Source organism: Balearica regulorum, chromosome 3 (assembly GCF_011004875.1).
Source record: "Balearica regulorum gibbericeps isolate bBalReg1 chromosome 3, bBalReg1.pri, whole genome shotgun sequence".
NCBI lineage: Eukaryota > Metazoa > Chordata > Aves > Gruiformes > Gruidae > Balearica > Balearica regulorum.
The window spans coordinates 45645426-45659848 of NC_046186.1; the positions used below are offsets into that span (position 1 = coordinate 45645426).

Consider the following 14423-nt stretch of genomic DNA (forward strand, 5'->3'; position numbering starts at 1 on the left):
TTTCAACATAATGAAAAGAACTTGAGAAGCCATTTTCAGAACAACTTTCTACAAGACAGTCTTTATTCTTATCTCTTCTCACAGCCACCACGTATTTCCTTTCCCACTACTTTCTCCCTCATTTTTTCCATTCCCTAGGAACCTGACACAGAGTGTTTATGGAAATGTATGTAAAGAAACTGTAAAGTCCTGCAAAAATGGCCATGAAACATCACTGGACCACCAATGGGCAATGGGATAGCATAACGGGACATCATGGAAACTTCAAGTTCTGCTTTTATTTAAAAAGGAAATTAAATGCAAATCTCATACTACTCAAACTGGGCTTGAGTGCAAATAATGTTTCAGTTACTGTCTGAAGGTGTCGTCCCACAAGACAGGGTGAGCCAACCTAAAAGCTTACTGCCCCTCCCCTCTCCCTGGCCATGTGCTCCCACTGCTTACCTCCTGGCTGGTGCTGGTCCTCCACGGTGGCAAAATTCAGCTCCCTGAACAGCACAACCACCACCAGCACCCCAAGGGAGGGGAAGGGGAAAAAAAAAAAAAAAAAAAAAGGAAGAAAAAAAAAAATTTACAACTTGGACAAGCATCAGTCTTAGCAGAGAGCTGGGACTGTGGGGACCAACTGGGGAGAGGTGAGGCAACATGATGAACCACATCAGAGCTGAATATCTGAGATCACGCAGAAAAACATAGTTTGCTCTGTTGGATTTTTTTGGCCAGATCAGCTCCTTGGTCTGGTTTGTTGTGCTACAGGAAAAACTGGCTGGGAATAGGACAGTCAAGGGTCCACATCCAGAAATAAAGAGTAAGCCCCACATATCACCTTTTCCCAATCTCAGGGCAAAAATCACCTCTTGCCTCACCCCTATCCCCAGGTGTGTGGGTGGTGCTAGAACATTACTTTTTTTACCTCCTACTACCACTACTCCTGTAAGCATGGAAGCTATAGCTCCATAGTCATGAACAACTTGCAGCGGCAAAGCCAAAAGATTTGCAAATTTATTTGACTTAAATTCTGTCCATTCCAACAGCAGCTATTAAATTTCCACAGCAACTGGACAAAGAGAAGTGGGAAATCTCTATTGGTTTCCTATACACACATTTTAAGAAAAAAGTTTCTGCAGTATGAATACGTAGTTCATATTCAGTGCACAGTACTGAATTTGATTATACCGTGTCAGATGCGCATTGAGGAATAATACAAGGATTTAAAAAAAAAAAATCAGCTAACAAGCAAGGCGTATGCTATTCTTGCAATGTTTGATACTTCACTAACATGATCTCTACTGCAATAATTTAGTTTCTAGCTTAAAAAGAGGATGTTTTAACCAGAGTGATGAAATACAGCGAGAAAAGTTAGGATGCTCCACCTGGAGAGGATAACTGAGGACGGAGCACATCGGGGCATCTGGAGCCAAGCCATGGGTACAAGGACCTGTTCAAGCAGTCCCCACTCCCTTGCCCCCACCACTCATTAACCTCTCCCAGGTTGATAGGGCTCGTACACACGTCGGAGTGGAAGGTCAGGCACTTGTGATAAGGTTTTTGTCAAAAACAGGAGTATCCATGGACAACCAGGTCCATGTGCTTGTTGTTTAAATGCCAGCCATTGTTAATTCAGTATGCGAGCCCCGGCAGAGAACCCAAGCAGCATCAAAGGCTTTTTGTGCTAGGTGCAATAGCAATAGCAGTGAAATAAAACCAGTTCCTGCCCCAGGCGGCTCACAGTTTAATGAAAAAATACAAGCAACAAGCAAGCGGGAAGAAAGGAAAGGATGAGAAAGCCAGGAGAACAGCTGGTTACACAAACATCTGGGTTTAGGAAACAGGTGAACGGGGGACTGTTCTCCCCTGGGGGATGTTTCTAGTGGGCTAGTCCAAGTTTCTTTCAATTCACAGTTGGAAAAATTTGAAACAATCAATCATATAGTTGTAAATAATTTAGATTAAAGTTGATTACTCAGCTGGGGGAACTCACTCACATGCCTAAACACACCGTTAGGAACAAAGAGCGCTGGTTATCTGCTCTGGCTCCATGTTGTTCCCAGCATCGCTCCTGAACGCTACACGCGGCTTTGCAGGCATGACCAATGGAGCAGACTCCTGTGCAAAAGAACACCAGGCAGAAGCGTTCAGAATTGCACAGGTGGGTTTTGAATATCTCCAGAGAAGGAGACTCCACAACCTCTCTGGGCAGCCTGTGCCAGTGCTCTGGCACCTTCAAATTAAAGAAGTTTTTCCTCACATTGACATGGAACTTCCTGTGTTCCAGTTTGTGCCTGTTGCCCCTTGTCCTGTCACTGGGCACCCATCCTCTTAACATCCCTTTAGATAGTTTTAAGTATTGATGACATCATGTGTAATACAATAATTTAGCCCACCAAACCTCTACAGCAGGAAAAATGCAGTAGTGGCAAAAAACCCCCATGCCCCAGAACCACAAAAAAAAAAGTTTAATTTTTACCCCTGCAAACTAAGTTAGAAAACCACAGCCAGCCCACCTCTCTACCTTTATACAAGCAGGGAGAAAAAGAGGCAGAGAGAGAAGGAAGGAGATAAAACCACAGATACACACATGACATTTTATTTAGAAAGTCCTATTGCATTGCAGATCAACACTTTTCCTTACCTGGCACTAGGACTCTAAGACTGAGTAGGTATGGCACGTCAATTCTAGGACAGACCACCAGTGTATCATTTTTCTAGCACAAAGCTCTGGTCGCTTCATAAAATTCTACCCGCAACTTTTACTTCCCTTTACTTGGGTAGAAAATTGAAATAGGCATAGATACAAGTACCTTTATAGTGAAGAGTCTTCTGACAGCTGAGGCACTCTGGTCTAGGAGAGTCTTCTTCCACTGCACAGTTAGCTCACGTCAACTGTAGAAATAGCATGACCTGACAGAAAAGGTTTGCTGCTCTTTTTTTTTTTTGTCCTCTCATGGAGAAGGCATAATATAGAAACATGTGTTTGTGGTTTTTAAGTGTTTTGTCTATTTTAACTGACTCAGGCCAGTAACTTACATATCTGAGGTATTTATTTATCATACACTATTGTGTTTTTAAATCATTGTACATTTAAGCTATTATTCTGTGGAGATCTGAGTTTTCCTAGTGGGACTGAAAATGCCATCACATGTAAGAGCTTCCTCCAAGGTACTGACACAATAATTTTTATTTCCCTGTCCAACAATTTGAAACTATTTTCTTATAAAAATACTTACTCTTTAAAAGCCTTGCTCATTTCAGTCTGATATGATACCTGAGATAATGGGCACTTGTTTTTTTTCTGAGACTGCCCTAAAATATTTGGCCAAAAACAGCATAAGCATTATTCATGCAAACCGCAAGCTTGTTGTTAAAAAAGGTTTTATTAAGTCCATCTGGGTAAAACCTTTTCTGTTCCTGGTGGCAGTCCATCACCACACATCTAGGACAGTCACAGGGTAGTGCCAGCTGTGGCTGAGGGCTGTTCACTTTCCGTCTCTGACGGGGCATCTGTTGGGCTTGTCTGTCCCCGAGCCGCCGATTTCACAGCGTGCATTGCATAGTTAACGCTCGTGCTTTCCATCCAGCTCCACGACCCCGAGAGGGGATTGTACAACATCCCATTCACGGTCTTGACCGAAAAGCCATCTAGAAAAGAAAGAAGCCATAAAGCAACTAATGTTCTTAAATATTGTAAATCACTGCAACATCAAACCCTTTAGAATAGCGAGTCTGAAACATGCTCCTTCCTCCAAGCTGGGGAGCGGCGCTTCACAAGCTGGCCTTTGTCAGACGCCACCGCAAGCGGTGGCAACAGGCATCCCTGGTGACAGCCGGTCCTGCTGCTGCAGCAGCAGCAATAGCTCTGTGCTAGCCACACACCATTAGCATGCTATATAGTGAGCCACTGCAAAGCAGTATGTTAGAAACCCCAGCGTCACAACACCACATTTGGGTGACTGGTAACGTTTTCCGTAGGTGGAGATATTCTTCAAATTGACATCACACACTTCAACATCAAAAATCTGAGCATATCTTTGGAAGGATTCTGCAGATTCCCCGTAGGAATGGAAAATGTAAGAAAGATGCCATTTAGGACTTGGTGCAAGTAAACAGTGATTTAGTACTCCCTGCTGAGCAGCTCGCTGTTCGCTGCATGGCTCTGCTGTGTCCCAGCACAATACATGAGGGAAGGCAAAAAACCAACACCCTATCAAACCAAATCACTCCACTGCACCTGCTTCTCCTTTCGAAGGCAGAACAGAAAGAACCACCAGCATGTGAAGTGGTATTAGTCATGTTCCTTATGGCATCACTGCAAAGTGCCAGGAAAAGCCCTTGCCAAGAGAATAGCTCAACTCATACTTCAGCTACTTTACAGTGAACTAAAGTGAACTATTTGGTGAGAGAGTTTTAAAACAACTGCAGGGAAGGAGGGCAATGGGCAGAACTCTTCCCAGCTCAGTGCTTTGTCTCTTTTAAAAGCAATCAAACCAGGGCAATTTAATTATTTCTTCAAATCAGTATCATACAGTTTCTCAAGAAGTGACTAATGAATTTGTGGTAGGATTCATCTTCATCTTTTTGAAGAAAACTTTTAGTAACATAGTACGAATAAAGAACATGGAACAGCAACCGAAGACAGAAACATCTTCTCCCAAGGGAAAGACAGCAAAGAATACAGTGGCAGCAGTGCAGCTCTGGAGTGCCAACACAGTTATTTTCTCAAACCTGACCTAGAGCACATGAATGACTTCAGAGTGTACGTTCTGTCACCAGAACAGGGTGGAAAACCTTGGCATTTTTATTTAGCCTATCAAACACGGGGCAGCTGTAACAGTGATATTCTGTGAGTAATCTCTGCATTCTTAGGACTCTATTTATTTATTGTATGCAAAATCCAGTAAGCAGTAGTGTCTTCAGACCAGGAATGATACTCAGAGTATACGACTGGTAACTCACACAGGAAAAGCTGTGTATTGCTGCCAACACTCACCCCCCCCCCCAAGCTTAGCCCCTTCCCATTTCTACAGGGCCCATTTGGATATCTCTCTGCATTCCCATCATCTGGCCTGGAACTTACGTGATTCCAGCAGGCGCTCCAGCTCTTCAGGGGGAACAAACTTCTCCCACTCATGTGTTCCTTCTGGTACAATGCCTATTATTTTTTCTGCAACCACAATTCCCAGGATATACGACAACTGCGTTTTATTGATTGTAGTAATGAATAAAGAACCTTCAGGCTAATTAAAAGATTAAAATGTTCAATTAGAATAATAATTATGTTTTTTTTTTTAAAAATATAATTACATTAAAACACATAATTTGTCTACTTTCATGTCTACTGCTGCAAGAGTAAGAACTAATTTCATCCCAGGATAGGTATTTACAAGTATACCATTTAAACACAATAAAGAACATAATGTTCTAGCAGTATGACTCAGTAGTCCTCAAAGAGTCAACATAATCAAAGTCTTGGATGGTCTGAAAACCATTTCCATCCCCAAAAAGCATCTAACAAAGTAACTTACAATGTAACATTGCCCACGGAATGGATACATAAAAGGTATTAAGGTATATACAACACCTATTGTAAAAAGAAACACTTTTTAGCATTAAAACTAAAGGGAAATGTGCAATACTGCTTAATTTTTGAGACTGTTGAATGCCATACTTTTTTTAATTATTACAGGGTCAAAAAAGAAAGCCAGAAATTAACTTTAAGTACTTAAGAGACCGTTTGGTAGAAATAAACGATAATTTCTATGTCCCCAACAGGCTCAAAATCAGTCAAAGTTTCCAATCAAATAACCTATATTCCTTCCTGTGACCAGAATAATAAATCAAGAGATTAAAGGAGAGCTGCTGCTTATGTATTGGGCCTACCGTCCTTCTTTGCAAATGAAGTAATATCAAGAGGAATAAAACAGCGCCTGATTATCTCCAAGCGTAACTATGACTGCTTTAAAAGCAATCCAGGAGTACATCTGGCGTGATGCTAGAGCTGGAATAAAACCTTGTGCACCAGAAACATCATTACAGTCAGTTTCAATGCAGCGTGAGCCACAGCCACCCACCAACTGCATGTTCTCTCTCACTAGGTGAAATCAGATGCAACCAGGTTTCTCAAGGGCTGATGCAAAGCAACACTGCAATGCTAGGTGATGCCATTAATGCTTTTCTAAGGCAGGGTTGGGGAAATAAATTTCCTCTTTAGTTACTGAAGTTGGGAAGATGTACTTTCATCATGGAGGAGAATGGAAGGCACCTCTGGAGTATGATGCAGATCTCAAGCACTTCAAGGTGGAGGAATAAATGCAGATTTAGATGTTTTCACATGCCTTCAAATGAAAGCCTTAATAATAAAAGAGAATAAATATTCCTAATAATGAAAGCAAAAACTCTCTTACCTTTAACACCTGAGAGCAACACTTGATAAACATTTCAAGGTCAGCCACATGCTCCACTACTTCAGAAGCTACAATTACATCAAAGGTTTCCATAGACTCTTCCACAATCTCCTCCAGTGAACTGGACTTGTACTGTATTCTCTTGGCCAGGACTGGATCAAATGACTTGTGCTGATCTGCTGTTCTAATGTTGTCCTCCAGAGGATCAATTCCAGTAACTGAAGCTCCCAGTCTACCTAGAGGCTAATAATACAGAGGATAATTTATTGTCTGCATGAAAACAATTTACTTAAAGGTTTCTGCAACTTTGCAATGTACATACATGATGCAGAAAACATCTACCACAGAATAAGACAAACAACAGTAAATGATGAGCGCTGATCCAGCAGTTTTATTTTAAATGCTTATTAAAGTAATAAAATCCTTAGATTTCAGGGAGGTAGTGTTAATTTTCTCAGAAAATGCTATACTAGAGTGTACACATTTAAATCGTCTTTTAGAATAAATTGTTCTGAATCCGTTTTGTTACACCAAATAAAGACTTCTTCCACTATTACCCTGCGACAGAGGAAAAACAAAGGGAGGAAAACAATGCCATATTTAATTACTGTCATTACTTTCTTCAACATCCACCTGTAATGGTAAATCCTCATATCTTTTTAATGGTTACTTAATATATGATTATCTCTGGGACTTTCTCACTGCTGAGAACTAAACACTGATGTTTACTAGGATAGCATCAGGCTTGGCTGTCACTCAAGTTTCTCCAGTGTCTTCTTACTCATGGGTTAACACCCCAGCCATCACCTCTTTTGAAACTGAAACAGGGTACAGAACATGACCACATGTATGTTATTCCAACCTGAAAGTCACCGGTTGTTCAGCCCGAGAAGGTGATGCAGCACACCAGTTCTGCCAGCCTTGTTGGAGAGCGGGCTCTCACAAGACTACAGGGTTTTGCTCAGAATAAAAGAAAAAACCCACAAAAACAAAGAAGAAGGGAAAAAAAAAAAAAACCACAGGGAGAGATTCTGGTCCCTTTGTAACAGATGCTGATGAAGTTCCCAGAGTAAGTCAGCCAGATCTGTAATCCTAAATTCGCAAACCATGCCTAGTCCATTGATAGGACACACCACTGTTCAGAGCCTCTGCGGCCAAAGGGTTCCACCACAGACAGTTACATCTCGGTCCCGAGTTTGCGCAGACTCCTCGGGAAGGCGCTGGAACATCAGCCCTTGTACCAGGAGCACCTCTCCTCACAGAGGGGAGGTATGTCTCAGGTGTCTGATGTTATTCCATGCTTTTCCCATGAGATCAAAGTGAAGGTGAGAGTCCCCACCCCCCAACAGAAAAAAAATGAAGATAAGCAATTCACAGAAATGAACATGTAAGACCAAGTTTATAATAGAAGATACTTACTTGGTAATGAGGACTGTCGTAATTAAAATATTCTTGTATAGGCTTGTAAATTAAGAAAAAAATTGTTTTCATACCGTTACTGCCCAGAGGAATACGCAAAGATTTTTACATCATTCTTCCCCTTTGTTTTTCTTTACAGTGTTTGAAATCTTGTTTTTCTGATGAACCTCAGAATTTTAGAATTTCTCATTACCAATTCTCTCCTGTTCTGTAAAGCACCACCACTGTGCTAACCAATTATTCTATAGGGTTTGTAGAACACACAGCATTCCAAAACATTCAGTAACTAATATATCATAAAAGAGAAAAACTCCTATTTGCAGCAGTGTAATAGTAAAACAATTCAAATACTTTGTATGCTTTTTAACAAGAGAAACCAGAGCACGCTGTTTCTTACCTCACTTAGCAGTCCACCGCCACAGCCAACATCAAGAATCTTTACTCCAGAAAGTGGACTTCCTAGATGATAATTACTACTCATGTTCAACAGAGTATCTCTGAAAGAAAAGGGATGTGATTAAGAGCAAACACACAAGGTGGTTTAGTAGAAGCAATATGCAGTTATCTTAAGTACTGGTAATTGTTTTTCTTTTACAATGTTTTCTGAGGTTATGCAGAAATAGTACATATTTTAAAAAAATAACAATCTGTCTCCAAAAACCATACCTAATAAATGGCACTCTAATATCATTCATAGAATGAAGGGCTGAATACTCTCCTTCTTCATCCCACCACTTATGTGCAAGGAGCTGGAATTTTTTCATTTCCTTTGAATCCACTGATGAGTGCAAAGTGCTGAAAAGTCTCTTCATGGTGAGCCTAGATAATGAAAGATGAATGTCACAAAGCTAATATTGATAGTTCATGTCAGCTGAAATACGCGAAAAACAAATTCTGCATTAGAAAAAAAAAAGATAAAGCCTGTGTTCCTTTAGAGATTCCAGTTATACTTGGTTAAAAACAAACAGCAGATTTTATGCACTGTACATATAAAGTATCTTCCAAAACAGATGGCTGCATACCTGTAATTTTTTAGTAATTAATAAAACAAAAATAGGCCACATCAAACACTTAAACATTTGAGAGATTTAAAAATTACTTCACATGACACTGTCACAAAGTAAAATTAAGTTGTTATAGAAAACGGTAGTCCTTATCACACAGGATTATTTTAGATACAATACTTACATGTTGCTTTTTATTTCAGTCAGAGACACAGGCAGAGTACTACTTGATTTCAGCTGTATTTTCCAGTTGTAGTTCTGAAGGGTACCTCTCATGCCTGTCTGAAAAGACAGATCAGCATGGTCATCTGCATAAATAAAAGAAAGGCAACTGAATGGAAAACATCAGCTTTATGAGAACTCACAGGCAAAACACCTAGTTTAACAAAGCTGCTCTAGAACAACAATACTAACCATGCAAATCTTTACACGTTTGCTCGCTATCGTACTTAGGAAGCGCATGGGGATTAAATAAAAGAGCATATGCTAGTTCACCACCCCCGTACTTCTCAAATTATGTACAATGACATTTTTCAGAGCCTGAATGAAAAGGAACTTTTCACCCAGCTGAAATGTTTCAGTTAGAATTTCACCAAAATGTTTACTCTGACCACAAGTTACGCGTACACACACAGAGAGTTATCAATACTGGGCTCCGATTCCTGTTTCATGACATACCGGAATAAGAAATACACGTCTGCACGCTCATTTTGTATCATATGAACTGGTAAGAAAACACAAGAAAACCTGAGGGATGGTGCAGAGCCAGGCCAAGGACACCACCTTAAAAACTGTTCTCCACGCCTCTGCTCTGCCCACGTACGGCCGGGCTCTGACAGGCGTAACGCACACTCGCCCGCGATCCAGCTGCTGCCTGGTCACCCCAAACCATAGCGACACCTCATTGCCCCCACAGTAACGGCCACCTCAAGGTGATTTTAGGCCGCAGTGAGCAATGGAGAGGTCTGCAGATACCGCTGGGAACGCAATCACGCTGAAGGGCTGCACGGGGGCCAAAGGCGGTGGCAGAGGAAAGACGTCTGCCTCGGGAGAGCTGTTGGATGTGCGGAGAGCCCACCATGGCCTGTCACACGAGGCCTGACAGGCTGGCGTTGTTAGGCTGGCTCAGCGTTAGGCTGGCTCATGGAGCAGCGTTAGCAGCACGCCTGCGAGCACGAACGCGGTGCATCCGGTGAGAACGGCCGGTGGGTGCAGCCGCAGGCACGCACCGCTCCGCTGTGGGGGCTGAGCGGCAGTGCCGTAGCCCAGCAGACGGCCGGCGGCCAGGCCGCTCCCGCCGAGCCCAGGCCGGTCGGCGGGGCCGGGGTGGGGGGTGGGGGGACGCCGCCAGGGTCTGCCAGAAACAACCGCCAGGTCGAAGCCGGAGGGAGGTTTGCTGGGGCCCCATGAGGGGGCTGGTGAAGCGACACCCCGTTAGGCCACCTCAGCCGCGGGGAGCGACGCGGGCCGGCCAGGCCCGGCCGCCCGCGGGCACCTCGTCGGTCCGGGGCCCTCCCGCCCGCGCCCTCCGCGTCCGTCTGCTCACCGCCCGCGGCCACCGCCCGCCGGCGCCCGAGGGCGCGGGTGAGAGCGCGGACCGCCCCGCCGCCGCCCCACATCGTCGCGGCCGCCGCCGAAGCGCCGCGCTGGCCCCGCCCCGCTCCCAGCGCCGGGCGTGCGGCGGCGACACGGTGCCGGCTGCCTGTCGGGGCGGGCGCCGGGAAGGTTGGTTCCGCCCGGCGCTGGGGCCCGGCGGCCTCGCAGCGCGGCGGTGCCCGTCCGGGTCTCCCACCGCCGCCCGAAGGAGGCTCCGGCTGCTGCTGTGGCAGGCGTTGTGGGGCTGCACGGCCGGGTGCGGCGGGGGAAGCCGGCAGCGGGGCAACGCCGCCGTTTAGAGTACTTTAATAAATATAGATATCCGGAATATTAAAATTTTATTAACACTTATTTTATAAAATGAAAGCCATGGCTTCACCTGGAAGCTCTGCTGAAAATTAACACCGTGATTTTATTTAAGTTTATGCCCCGTTACCCCTGCACGCGGACCTGATCCTTGGGTGTGTTGGCACAGGAAAACGGCCCTTTCGCAGCAGCCACCAGCCATCGGCTTTCGGTCTCTTTCACCACCAAGTAACACCGGACGCGGAGGGGAGGCCCAGGTGACCGGACTGCTCATACCTGGGAGAGCAGCCACCCCCGAGGGCCTGTGCCACGGAGCTGGGCCCTTGGGCCCCCGAGGTGGCCGGGCTTGAGCCCAACTCCTGATCGCTGCCTCTGGGGACCCATCGCAGCTGAATCGGCGCTGCCCGCCGCAGAGGCTGCCCCGTTGCTCTTCGCAGGGCGCGCCTGGGCGCTGCTGCCCAGGGCCCCGAGCTACCGGAAAACCAGAGCTCAAAGGCGGCCTTCACGCTAAGGCACACGCAAAACTAAGTGTTCCTTCTGCGCTGGTGCGTATTGCTTTGCAAGTTAATTGGTAACTTTTCACTTGTGTAGCAAAACAAGCGCAAGATCTGGAGAAAAAGAGGCAATCTTTACACTGCCATTGCTTTTGCATTTGCAACTTTAAAAGTTTTAGTAACGAGCAGTTAAATACATGTGCACTGGCAAGTGTTTTACGTAATAGGATAAAGGCTGGTTTTAAACTAGAGGTAGCTATTCCATTTTTCTGTTGTTAAACACAGACTTTAAAACAACAGCAGTTAAAAGCAGCAGACTAGACATTAACCTCTCCCACAAGACAGGGCCTCAAGGACCCAAATAACATTTTGTTTTCCCAAACCAGTTATCATACCACGTTTCAAAAAGTGTGTAGTTGCTCAATCTTTAAAGTTACTATATTTTACCCAGCTATTCTTGTTTGGCCTATCCATGGCTGCAGCTGGTTCCTGTTCTTGGATGGCGTAATGGGTGCCTTGGGGTACATACTCACATTGGTTTTGTCATCATCATCTTCAGTATTTGCATGGAAACCACTTTTCACTTGATACCACACTACCCCTTATTTATAAAAAATAATTTTTCAAAGGAACTCAGAGTTGCTGCATAACATCCACAATTGTTTTGTTCTCCTACAGTGCACAAGTACTGATATACTTTCAAAGTATTTATTTAAAAATGTAAAAGAATAGAACAACCAAATTTAGAGCTTTCCAAAATGATACATTCCCATTTTTGTATATATTTGCACGTTTTAATTTAAGATTGCTTCAGATGTATGGAATTAAGGACTGGATATTATTTTAAGCCTTTACCATGAAAAACATTCATAAGGAAGTTACTAAAACAGGAAGAAGCTTAATGTCTGTGAAGCTGACATAGAACCAGTGTATTTTTAATTACTGATGTGCTGCGTGTGCTGTTTAGTAAGATTTCTGAAACAGTTAAATACAGAGATTGTATGCTCTTTTTATTGGCATACAGTCACTACCCATGTAAGTGCATTTGTGTCAAAAAAATAATTTTCATATTTACAGGAGGTGACAGAATTCCAGTTGTTGGCAGAGTATATAAAGCTTTTCATACACAATCTTTTTTTATTATTAGACAGAGAATATAAAATCTGAACTGAAAAAAATCAAATTCAATGTGTCACAGAAACTGTATTCCTCAATAGCTTTTCTTAAACTTAATTCTCTTTTCTCTCTCTCTCCCAAGACATCCTTCTAAGACATCTGAAGTGTTATGGTACCTATTCTTCAAAACGTCCTCACTTTTACCAAGAGCCAATAGCGTACTGATGGTGGATCAATACATCGTTACTTATATCCATACCAATGCAAGTAAAATCCGTCTGTTGCAAATTATACTTTATTTCACTAAGAGGTATGACTGCTTACTCTATGTGAAAGGACTGAATTGGGGGGGGGGGGGTGTTATTTATAACTGATTAACTAATTATTTCTCTGTAACAGTGTTTTGATAAACATGCATGTATTTGCCAGCCATTAGCTTGCTTAATAACTGTATAGTTAAAATGTGAATCTTTGCACTGAAGCAGTTTACTTCTGCATCTAATTTATGAAAAAAATTACATCGGCAAAAACGCTACATAGCTGAATTCTAATTTTAGTTAAATGGATTAATCTGTTCACGAAGACATGCTTTCCAAGTTGCCTGTACTAGTATGTTTTTTCTTAGAAGATACAGCCATCAAAGAGATCTTACTTTGATGTTAAGCCTTTTATCTTTTTCACAACTGGTATCATAGCAGACCTTCTAGGCACAGAACTCCAATCTTTTCCTGAATTAATGTTCTTCTGTAACAGTCACCAGCCTAGGGTTGTATATTGTTGTTTTTTTAACTAGTATTATTTCACATTCTTATTACTAACAGTAATAGTTTGTTTCCTGAAGAAAGAGGTAATCAGTGACCTCTTTCACTTTATGGTGATATTAAAACCAAAAATTTAGTTACGTTGCTGTCTAATCAATGTATTAGCTTTACAGGAATCACAAGTCTCATAACACTAACAAAATAACCAGCTTTAATGTTTACTATACATTTAATGCATGTGCCAAAATGTGAAGTTAACCTATTATCAGTTTTCTAATGTGTACTGAGTGCCATTTATAAATATATTCCATAAAAACATCTAAAATACTGAGTCTTGTTCCTGTAATATCCCTGAACGTCCAGAAAGTTCTCTTTGAAAACTGGGTGAGGAATATAGTTCCAGAGCTCAACACTGTCACGCAAGACCAGTTAGTCACACATATTCCTGATGGGGATCAGTCTGTTTAAGTATAGCTTGTATTACAGTGACCCATATTTTACACATACAGCATATATTACTTGCTAGTCCCGATAAAAAAGGATATTAAAAATCTATTACACATGTCTAAAGAAAAAATATGATGTCTTTTCTTTGTTCTTCCACACACCCCCAATAGATTAATTTCATCAGGTCCATGGATTACATACTTTGACAACTGTTTTGCGTTAAAATCTTTTTCAAGTACTTTAAAAATTTGTTATACCAAAAAAGCTGCCTTTTTTTTTTTTTAAAAAAAAAAGTACTTTCTACAATTTAACACAAAATTCAGGTGCAAGAATTTTAAACAAAAAATGAACTAAAGAGCTTTATTGACATCACAGTACATTCAATAGTAATTTTAAGAACATTACAGCTGAAAGAGAATGGCATGTTTTATATTCTTAATAAGCACTACCGTTCTTGAAAAAATGTAATACAAAGAAATCCTATTAGGTATTTAATTCTGAGCAGCATTTGGAAAAAATACACCTATTTACAGATAAAAAAAGGATTCTGGTTTCACCTACATAGCCACAATGTGCCTCTATAATGAGACAAGCCTTTTATAACTCATGGAATTTTTAAACGTCATAGCACTGGTGCCGTAAATTCCTCAGCGTTTACGACGAAGAGGAGTTGTTGATCTGAAAAATAAAGGAAAAGGGAAAAAAAGTTAATTGGAAAAAATAAAAGACCCCCAAACCCACACACACTTTAGGCTTAGTAATTAATAGTTTTAAAAGATTTTCCAAAGTTACTTTTGCCTAAGACAAAAAATTTAATAAATACCATACTTTATTTAAAAAAAAGTTCATATGCCGTACACATGAAGACGAATAGCAAAA

At 42.1% G+C, this 14423-nt stretch overlaps 2 protein-coding genes across 3 annotated transcripts in view; both read right to left on the bottom strand.

Moving 5' to 3' along the window:
• Positions 1-3355: 3355 nt before the first annotated feature.
• Positions 3356-10198, bottom strand: COQ3 (coenzyme Q3, methyltransferase). The gene is made up of 7 exons (XM_075747774.1): positions 10054-10198; positions 9009-9132; positions 8487-8639; positions 8218-8317; positions 6402-6644; positions 5075-5234; positions 3356-3639 (listed from the first exon to the last, which is right to left on the bottom strand). The coding sequence occupies exons 2-7, from the start codon at positions 9098-9100 to the stop codon at positions 3443-3445; spliced, it is 945 nt and encodes a 314-aa protein (XP_075603889.1). The 5' UTR covers positions 9101-9132; positions 10054-10198; the 3' UTR covers positions 3356-3442.
• Positions 10199-13876: 3678 nt separating this feature from the next.
• PNISR (PNN interacting serine and arginine rich protein) overlaps positions 13877-14423 on the bottom strand; it is a 29484-nt gene continuing 28937 nt past the window's right edge. Inside the window, exon 12 of one of the 2 annotated variants that reach the window (XM_075747776.1) lies at positions 13877-14222. In XM_075747776.1, coding sequence (XP_075603891.1) covers positions 14192-14222 — 31 coding nt within the window. In that variant the 3' untranslated portion in view covers positions 13877-14191. The remainder of the gene's footprint in view (positions 14223-14423) is intronic. The other variant, XM_075747777.1, reaches the window with a different exon arrangement.